The sequence below is a fragment of the Engraulis encrasicolus genome, chromosome 13 (assembly GCF_034702125.1).
Source record: "Engraulis encrasicolus isolate BLACKSEA-1 chromosome 13, IST_EnEncr_1.0, whole genome shotgun sequence".
Taxonomy (NCBI): Eukaryota; Metazoa; Chordata; class Actinopteri; order Clupeiformes; family Engraulidae; genus Engraulis; species Engraulis encrasicolus.
The window spans coordinates 53,605,214-53,615,238 of record NC_085869.1 but is presented as its reverse complement, the minus strand read 5'-3'; the positions used below and the strand labels follow the sequence as shown (position 1 = coordinate 53,615,238).

The 10,025-nt window shown below is 41.7% G+C and overlaps 1 protein-coding gene and 1 long non-coding RNA gene across 28 annotated transcripts in view; both read left to right on the top strand.

Moving 5' to 3' along the window:
• Positions 1-787, top strand: LOC134461873 (uncharacterized). Its single transcript, XR_010037440.1, has 2 exons — positions 1-88; positions 418-787. It is a non-coding gene; the product is annotated as an uncharacterized LOC134461873 (long non-coding RNA).
• A 2,801-nt stretch (positions 788-3,588) lies between these two features.
• Positions 3,589-10,025, top strand: part of LOC134461384 (uncharacterized) — a 43,470-nt gene continuing 37,033 nt past the window's right edge. For 11 of the 27 annotated variants that reach the window (XM_063214258.1, XM_063214271.1, XM_063214276.1 and 8 more), the window contains exons 1-2: positions 3,589-3,715; positions 4,380-4,436. In XM_063214258.1, the coding sequence (XP_063070328.1) occupies positions 3,658-3,715; positions 4,380-4,436 (115 nt within the window). In that variant the 5' untranslated portion in view covers positions 3,589-3,657. Of the gene's footprint in view, positions 3,716-4,379; positions 4,437-4,585; positions 4,628-5,073; positions 5,116-5,306; positions 5,382-5,731; positions 5,915-6,031; positions 6,116-10,025 lie in introns of those variants that run through there. The other 16 variants (XM_063214256.1, XM_063214297.1, XM_063214277.1 and 13 more) reach the window with 9 other exon arrangements.

The window sequence follows — 10,025 nt, the reverse complement described above, 5'->3', positions numbered from 1 at the left end:
TTTAAACGTGATGATCTACAGCCCCTGCCTTCAGTTCACACTGCCACCAAGGTCAACCAAAGCTACAAAGATGTTCTTCTTGGGACAGGTAATTAACATTCTCTTTTAAATATTGTGGTCATCTAACCTATTTGTAATATGGGTGTCATAGTTGGCTGGTAGCCATTCTTTTAATGAATTTCATGTTTATGCTGCAGCTGTCATATTTCAATGCTTTTAAGGTTAATATCTTGATTTACAATGGGCGGCGATTGTTAAAATTCTACTCCATATAATGAGCTATATCGATTTATATTTAAATAATTAATTTCAGTTGAGCTGGAAAATAGAAAAAAATGTAGCTGTCTTAGGGTATAACTATTTTTGTTTTGAAAACTTTTTTTTCTGTCAATTCATTATTTTTGTTATTTTTCATAGAGAAGAACTATTGGACCATCCAAGCACCAACAAGAGTGGAGACTTGAAGAAAGCGACGCATATCTGAATCTTACACTGACTCTGAGAGTGCCCATAGACAGGTTGTGGGCGTGGAGATGAACTTTTAAATCTGTAAATATGTGGCAAGTGCACAAGAGAATACGTGAGTAATGTGTGTGTGTGTGTGTGTGTGTGTGTGTGTGCGCGCGCGCGCGTGTGCATGTGTGTATGTGTTTATGCTAAATGCATTTAATTTAATGCTATATTGACCTAAATGTTCATGTCCTTGATGCACTGTATGTTGTGTTTTTTTAAGCTTTGGCAGCATTGATACTTCCAAGCATGCCAATAAAGCACATTTGAATTTGAATATGCAAGTTAAATTGTCTTTTTTAGTTCTTTTAGGGTTGCCATTGGTAAGCGGTAGGGCAGTCATGGGTAAGCGGTTAGGGCATCAGACTGTATCCCAAAGGTTGCCGGTTCGACTCGTGACCCGCCAGGTTGGTGTGGGAGTAATTAAGCAGTGCTCTCCCCATAATCCTCCAAGACTAAGGTACCCTGAGTATGGTTCCGTCCTGCCGCACTGCTCCCTTTGGGGCGCCATTGGGGTTGCCCCCTTTTGAGGCATAAATGCAATTTCATTGTGCGCAGTGTGCACTTGTGTGCTGTGGAGTGCTGTGTCACAATGACAAAGGTAGTAGGAGTTTCCCAGTTGGGCTTTCACTTTCTTTAAGGCATAACATGAAGACAGATACAGTATGAGAGCATGAATTGGTGATATAAGATGATCATATTTCAGGTGGGTCCGTGGATCTTCTGGCCAATCGATTTTCATTTTCAAATCGGAAAACGGACCACGAAAAATGACCGGTTTCCCGATTTTTAAGTAAACAATAAATAAGAAACCATTCATATTTTGTTTCCCGCTTGGAAACCGGAAAATGAAAAACGAGAATCAAGTCATTTTCAGTTTTTCTTTTCAGTGCTTTTATATGGGAATCAGAATTAGATAGATGACCCGTTTTCCCATTTCTTATTTTGCTCATAAAGTTTTTTTGACCCGGAAACTGTGCTAATGTGTCAGGGTAAAGAATTCATCAGAGGTGTTTACTAGTCTTGCCTATATTTTATAAGTTTTTAACACATGTCCTCATTTAAATGTAGGCACGAATAGCCCTAATATTTCCCACGTTCATCACTTCGTTTTGTCGGGGGTGTCGAGGGTCGATAAGCATCTCCCTGAAAGAAGTTTGTGGAACTTGGATGTCTGCTATCGGCACGAGAGGGAATAGGACTATCCGTTGTTATATTTCATCTCGTAGTGATAGCTTGGACAGCTACGAACAGTTTGGGCGGTGGGTGGCATCATACCAGCTAGCCTACTTGAGTGCTAGCGTTACGGGCAGTCAAAAACTTTCGTCATACTCTGCAAACTTACATAGGCCTACAACTTACTTAAACGTGCAGGGGTATTTATACCAGGGTAATAACCCAAACAAACCAGAATTTAAAAGACCGACTCAGCCATGGTAAGACTGCAACCCAAATCAAAGGAATGTTGGCCAGATGTTGGGAATGTCACTCGCATCCACAGACCTAGGTCTGTACTCGCCTCGCACGCACCGCATGTTCTTTGACAGCTGACGGGCAGGCGCTCAACCAACGTCTTCCGGTTCAAGTAATTAAAAAATAGGTGATGGAAAAACGAAGCCATAATTTGATTCTGAATTACAAGCCTGCTCGCATTGAAGAGAATGAAACGGATATTGAAAATTGGTTCGTTTTCCGATTTTCGTTTCCCGATTTCCAAAACAAAAATCGGATAACGAGTTATTTTTTGTTTTCCGTTTCCCGATTTGGAAAAGGAAATCGAATGGCCAAGAGATCCACGGACCCCTAATATTTCCCACGTTCATCACTTCGTTTTGTCGGGGGTGTCGAGGGTCGATAAGCATCTCCCTGAAAGAAGTTTGTGGAACTTGGATGTCTGCTATCGGCACGAGAGGGAATAGGACTATCCGTTGTTATATTTCATCTCGTAGTGATAGCTTGGACAGCTACGAACAGTTTGGGCGGTGGGTGGCATCATACCAGCTAGCCTACTTGAGTGCTAGCGTTACGGGCAGTCAAAAACTTTCGTCATACTCTGCAAACTTACATAGGCCTACAAACTTACTTAAACGTGCAGGGGTATTTATACCAGGGTAATAACCAAACAAACCAGAATTTAAAAGACCGACTCAGCCATGGTAAGACTGCAACCAAATCAAAGGAATGTTGGCCAGATGTTGGGAATGTCACTCGCATCCACAGACCTAGGTCTGTACTCGCCTCGCACGCACCGCATGTTCTTTGACAGCTGACGGGCAGGCGCTCAACCAACGTCTTCCGGTTCAAGTAATTAAAAAATAGGTGATGGAAAAACGAAGCCATAATTTGATTCTGAATTACAAGCCTGCTCGCATTGAAGAGAATGAAACGGATATTGAAAATTGGTTCGTTTTCCGATTTTCGTTTCCCGATTTCCAAAACAAAAATCGGATAACGAGTTATTTTTTGTTTTCCGTTTCCCGATTTGGAAAAGGAAATCGAATGGCCAAGAGATCCACGGACCCAGGTGGATGATTTCCCCGAAATTCCATTTGGATGGAAAAGTCAGTTTCCGTTTAAATAATAGGTTAAAGTTCTTTGATTTAAACAAAACTTCTGTGACATGTCCGTCATAGTGTCATTAATCATCTGTGAAAATTTCATGTCAATCGGATGATAATTAATATGCGTTGCTAAGGACTTTATACCTATAAAATAGTCCAAAACTTTGACGGCCGATTTCTCGAAAAGGCGTTTCGCGAAATATGTCCAAACTCCAAAAGTAAAATTTCCGTAACTTTGGTTCTACTTATGATAGAAACATAATTTTTTCACCATAATAAACCCTGGGTTCTGCTCTATCAATCCACATAGATAACTCATTTTTGATATCCAGAGACTTATGCCTGGTTTTGTGGTGGTGGGTCACAGATATCAATTATTCTTTTCAGGATTTATGTAGGGAAACCTTGGCTCATATCCAATCACAATCCTTCTTAATGAGTCTCACCTGGGACACACCCATTGCTAACGAGCTGCAGGCCACAGTGCTGAGTGTGTGACACTATTTAAAGGACTCCAGCGTGTTGGTGGTATACAGGTTATCTTCCATCCAGACTCTTGTTGGTATCTGTCACTGTAGTCGGCATCATGAGATTCCCAGTTCTGGTTGTATTTGTCATACTGCTTAATGCTTTAGTCTGTGATGGTGAGTAGTTTCAAAATTATTTCTCATTGCTAGAAAATGGTCATGCAGCATTTGTTTTGTGTAACCTCTCTGCTTCTGCTCCAGTTTTCAGTTCTGTAGTTAAGTGGAGTTCTGTCTCCAACCAGCTGAGGAAACACTGAAACAGTCACCAAAAGGGTTACTCATTTTACTTTAAAGACATTTTCTTAAAAGTCCTTAGTCCTCGACCTTTCTTTGGCACACATTCAAAAGTTGGAGGATCACCATAGCTACAAGTGCTCATATTTCACTCCATTCCATTACAATAGTTGTTGTTTTCCAGGTAGGGTGGAGATGTAAAACTACATTTTATATTTTATATGCATGTGTATTCGTATGCATTGCAGTGTTCATTTCATGATGTGGGGAAACCTTGGATTGGTTTTAATCACACCCTCATTTTACTAACAAGTCTCACCAGGGACACACCTTTTGCTAACGAACAGCAGGCCACAGTGACCAATGAGGGACACTATTTAAGGGACACCTGAGCTTGGCATTTTTAAAAAATGTTCTGGTGTCATGTGGGCCCTTGGATTGGTTTTTGCAAATTGGTCTTACATTAGACTGGTTTTGAAATGGCTCCCTCAACTTGGTGTACAAATGTTGTGTGTGCTTTGTGTAACCTTTCTGTTTCTGTTGTCAGTTTCCACCTCTCCAGTTAAAGGGGGTTCTCCGGGAAAAGGCAAGGATCAACACAAAGGTATGATTGGCATTTTGAACAAATTGAAGACATTGTTGCTCATGTAAGCCATATCCTTTTTTGAGTAGTCAATGTGATGTGTTGGAGGATTGGCATTAGGGAATTCTGATTTTCATTGCATTAATATTCTCTGACCTTTTACTTGGTAGATCAACAGATCCAGACCACACCCACACCACAGCAGCCCAAAGGTACAGTAATGGGTTGTGGAGTGGGCACCTTTTTTTTCCTCCATGTACAGTAGTTCTTTGTTACAGTAGGTGAAACATTGAGGAGCAAGGGGTAATTGTTTCCCATGTATTATTTAACTGGGCTACTTTGTGATGCTGACTTTGGATTTGGATGATTGGGATTACTGCTTAAGCAACAAATACTCTGGTGTAGACCACTTTTGGTCAATTCTAGCAATTACAGTTGACTTAGCAGATATAATACGTTTCTCCCCTTTTAATGTCTACACTTGCCCATTCATTGCAGTCAGCATCATGAGTCACTTAAAAGCCACTCCACTACTCAGGTGTCATCAATGTATGAAGTTTTGGCATCATGTGGATTCTTAACATTGTTCTAAATCTAGTAGACTGGATTTTACAAAGTGCATGCAGACTGTGCGTTATCTCCCCATTTATTTTTCCAGTTAAAGAGGTTTCTCCAGGCAAAGGACAGGATCAACAAAAGGGTATGTCTGTAGACTTTGATCATATTGGTCACATTTTTGCCCAAGGAAAGGTCGTTGTAAGCTACCTTACCTATACCCTTGCTCTTTTGAGTAGTAGGACTACCTCTGCTATACTGGAGGTTTGGCATTATCTAGATTGCAAGACTTCTTGCTTTAATTCCATTAAAATCTTTCAACTTATTGTTTGCCAGATCAACTGAGTGAAGATCATGTGGCTGATGCCACAGCACACACACCCTTGGATGAAACCACACCAGAACCTACAGGTACAGACACTCATTTTAACAATTATTTTGAAGTGGGTTCCTGTGTTCATGCAGTTTGTTCTTACAGGTGAACAAATTGAATGTTTTTTTTAACATGCCAAATGTAATTGTGTTTCTCATAATTAATGTTTCACTGAACTATTTAAAGCTGAATCATGTGGGGATGATGTGGCTACTGATCAAGCACCAAATACTCAGGCCTCCTTACTACTTCTGGCCTATTGTAAACCACAGTTGACTATTTGTATAATGATGAAACTCCTTCAATGTCTACACTCAGTGAATGATTGATGGTCTTATTGCCCAAAGATGTGCTGTTTTTGTAAGCCATGTTCTTGCTCTTGCTGCAGAGCATAACTCAGATGTGGATGAGGCTGATGACCAAGCTGATGACAACGGTAGCCAAGCTGATGACAACGGTAGCCAAGCTGATGACAACGGTAGCCAAGGTGATGGCGATAGTAGCCAGGCTGCGGGAGATGATGGCCTAGGTGACAGTGATGAGGATTCTGATGGCCAGTCTTCTGAGGAAGGTATGGAGCAAGATGTGGCAGAAACAAAGTTCCCCCAAAAATAAAAGGCGACCATGGATGGTATTCGTAATATGCCACAACTGCCTGTATTGCTTCTGATTGTCTTGCATAACCCAGGTGAAGGTGAGAACAGCAGCCAAGGAAACGATGATGGCCAAGAAGCCAGCGACGAGGATTCTGATAGCCAGTCTTCTGAGGAAGGTACAGTATGGAGCAAGATGTTCATGATCAGCCTTCCTTACATAGATGTGGCAGCTACAAAATTCCCTCAATAACCTGGATGGTACTCGTAGTCTACCACAATAGCCAGGCCGCGCCCTCCTAGTGACAACACCTTCGGCGTTGCTACAGTATAGTCGGGTCAAGAGCAATTAAAGCACTTTCTTGGCTCCGGAGAAATTGGTAACTCCACCCACTTTGTCAGAAAGCAATCGACTTTGAGCAGCTCCAACGACCCTGGGTAGAGGCGTGTTCAAAGCAGACATGTTCTATTGGGACTGAGCAACATGTTGGATTTAAACTATGGCATGGCCTTTCCTGGCCTCAACCAGTAGAAAACCAAGGGAGGTGGGTCAACCATGCCGTTTGAAAAACGTAATTGTTATTCTATAGGTCAGCCAGAAGTCTCAGACACATTTTAAAGTCGATGATGATCAGGCTAATGCCTCAACTGTCTGTAATGCTTCCGATTGTCTTGCATAACCCAGGTGAGAACAGCAGCCAAGCTGAAAATGGCCAAGGAGGCAGTGATGAGGATTCCGAGGGCCAGCCTTCCTCACACATGGTCAGTCAGGGTCTAATTTTTGTGAAGGTGCTATTTGAATTCTTTCCATTCCAGTAGGAGCAATTTGGCCCTACAGTGCTGAACTACACTTCAGCAGGATGAGGATGACCAACCTCATATTTCTCCAGGGAATGCGTTCTGTAGCTGCAAATCACTTAGCAGAATATCAACTGAGTATATTGGGAGTGATGACCGGAGGAAGTTGCTGGTAATCTCAGAACTGTGTGCCCGGTTTATTCTAACTCCAAATACTTATTTGCACATCATATTACAGGAAACACACGTGAGGGTGTGGCGTTCGCAACAAAAACGATCCATCCACACCAGGGACTAAAGGTAACAGGCTTTCATGATGTTCGATTAGCTTCTCTTAATGGTACCACTGTCCAAATGTAAACAGGGTAATGTGGTGCAAAGCTTGTGTGTAGTAACTGGGTTTTATTAATTCTGACCTTGAAGGATTTAAAATGTTTTATGCCTTAAAAATTAACATTTGTGCTGATGGCTCTTACCTCTTTCTTTCAGGATCTTCTGCTCTGAGCTCAACTAACTAGACTGATTCGTCCCATTGTTGCTTCTTGACTTTGTTTAATGTATGACCTTTTGGACAAGAAATAAAGAAGAAAAATTCTTGCTCTTTGTCTCCAGACTTGGTGTGTATGCTAAATCTAATGGCTAGCTATCTCTGGTGTAGTTAAGGTCCTCTGGTACCCTCAGTTTAATGGTTTTTCCAGGTTAGATATTAGTTTGTCTGGCATTTCACAACACTAACACGGTCTCAGTCTAGTTGGGTCCGGTCTCTGAATTGATGATGCATAATTCTGCCGCAAACATGCAAATAATAATCCAGCGAGGCTATCTAAATGGCCTGTCTCTATGGGTTGTAAACTTGAACAAAATGGTGTAACTTTTTTTTTTCCTGCCTTTTGGAGTTCGAAGCTGGAATGTCCTTCACCCTTGTGAATTTTTTTAAAATTCCTGGCACCAGGTCACCACCAATATTTAATCAGTTTGTCTCTTTGCCATTTCCAACAACTCCAAAATTTCAACTTTATACATTAACTTTCAATTAGGCCTATGCTCATGAGCGAACAAACCAACGCTACAGAAAGTCCTAGGCGGAGGTAAAAAGGGAAATATCATGGTAACTTACAGCTCCAGGACAAATTACATCTTGAAGTTGATTCCATTCCATCAGTCAAACTGTCATGGATTATAGGTTAATAGCCCACATTTTGAACAATTCCAATCATTTGCTTATTACATTTTGGCCTCCCAGCTCAACAAAACCATGACTTGAAGTTCACAAAATTTAGAATAATTTGAACTGTTCAAAAGGGTTTTCACAGATCACGATCCTTTACTTGCTAATTGACATGTCAAGACTTGGTTTGGAATCTCTGGACAATCACTGTCGTGTTTAAACATAAGAAGTCAATGACTGGGGCATTGCATGGGAGTTATGGGAGGCCAGAAATCCTTGATTCGCTGCTGCCAGCTGTTTTTCGATCTGGTGACCCACACTTCCCTTTTTCATTTTACTCTAGATTTCCATGCCACATTTTGTTGCTGTGGTGGTATGGACATTTTAACGATCTGGTGACCCACACTTCCCTTTTTCATTTTACTCTAGATTTCCATGCCACATTTTGTTGCTTTGGTGGTATGGACATTTTAACTCACCAGAAATAAAACCCCATTGAAAATTAGGTTTGTTTTATGGTGAGTTAGAATGCCCATACCACCAAAGCAACAAAACGGGGCATGTATTGAACATTCATGTCATCTAGGAAGTACCAAATTTCATGTGACCTGAACTTTTTTTCTTTTTTTTTTTTGAAGAAAACTATGTAATATTCAAATTTTGTGAATTCATGGTTTTGTTGAGCTGTAAGGACAAAAGAATACCTCTATGTGAACAATGACTACAATTCATGAAAGTTTAACATTGATGCGAGTATGCAAATAAAACAACTTCTCACAATATTCTAATGTTTTGACCTGGATCTGTAAGCCTACCACTCTGTGCACATTATGTGATGTGCAAGGAAGCCGTATCAACTTTTAAGGATAAAATGAAAGAACCCTGGCAAATACTACAACTGCATTTCATTTCCGGGTCTACACTTTCACCAAATGGGATGTGTCAGAGCCATACAGAGGGGAGTGTCGGGCAATCTCCGCTGTGTGCTAAGGCCGACTTCCTCATTAGCAAAATTAGCTGTTTTAGCTTCTCAGTACTGCTCAGCGTTGCGAATGTTAGTGCCTAGTAGTGGGCGTAGCACACAGCAAATGCAATGCGATGCAATGCAGGGAATATGACAAGACTTGCTGTTCGTATTAATAACTTCAGATAAACATCACAGATGGTAAAACTGTTGTGATTATCACCACCGAGACAGTTGATAGTTTACATATTTGTGGTGATTACCCCGCATTATTATATGGTGTGACGTCATCGGTCGAATGCTCCATTCATTTCAACGGGGCTCCCCAACGTTCGTACGTCTGTTATTTTTCGATAACGGACGGGTTGGTCTATAACAGACCGCTGTCAATGGCAACAAGACTTTCCACTGCTAAAGCGACTTTTCAACAAGACTCTAATCAGCTGCTGTGATAGACAACACCTGTTGTCCTGGCTACCTAGCTGTTGCCTAGCGGTGTTCCACAACGGCACTGTTTTGTTTTGCGCAGCAACAATCTTAACATTAAATAGGCCTAAAGAAATGTCCCCGCCATGTGTGAATCATTTAAGTATATCCATATAATAAGCGGGTTAACTTTCGGCGAGTCGGTCGCTTTGTGGAATAGCAGCACTTCAGAGAGAACAAGACCCCTCCGCTCCGCGTCGGGGTCTAAAGATTCTCTCTGTCGTGCTGCTATTCCACGGTAGCGACCTTCTCGCCGAACGTTAACCCTTACTTATTATATGGTTGTGACGTCATCTGTCGAATGCTCCATTCATTTCAACGGGGCTCCCCAACGTTCGGACGTCTGTTATTTTTCGATAACGGACGGGTTGGTCTATAACAGACCGCTGTCAATGACAACAAGACTTTTCACTGCTAAAGCGACTTTTCAACAAGACTCTAATCAGCTGCTGTGATAGACAGCACCCGTTGTCCTGGCTACCGCTGTCAATGGCAACAAGACGTTCACTGCTAAAGCCACTGTCTTGTATACAAGTCAGTGGCTAAAGCGAATGTTTCATATCACTCCGCAGGGGGTCCGGTCTTTTGTCACTCTAATCAGCTGCTGTGATAGACAACACCTGTTGTCCTGGCTAGCCTACCTAGCTGTTGCCTAGCGGTGTTCCACAACCAT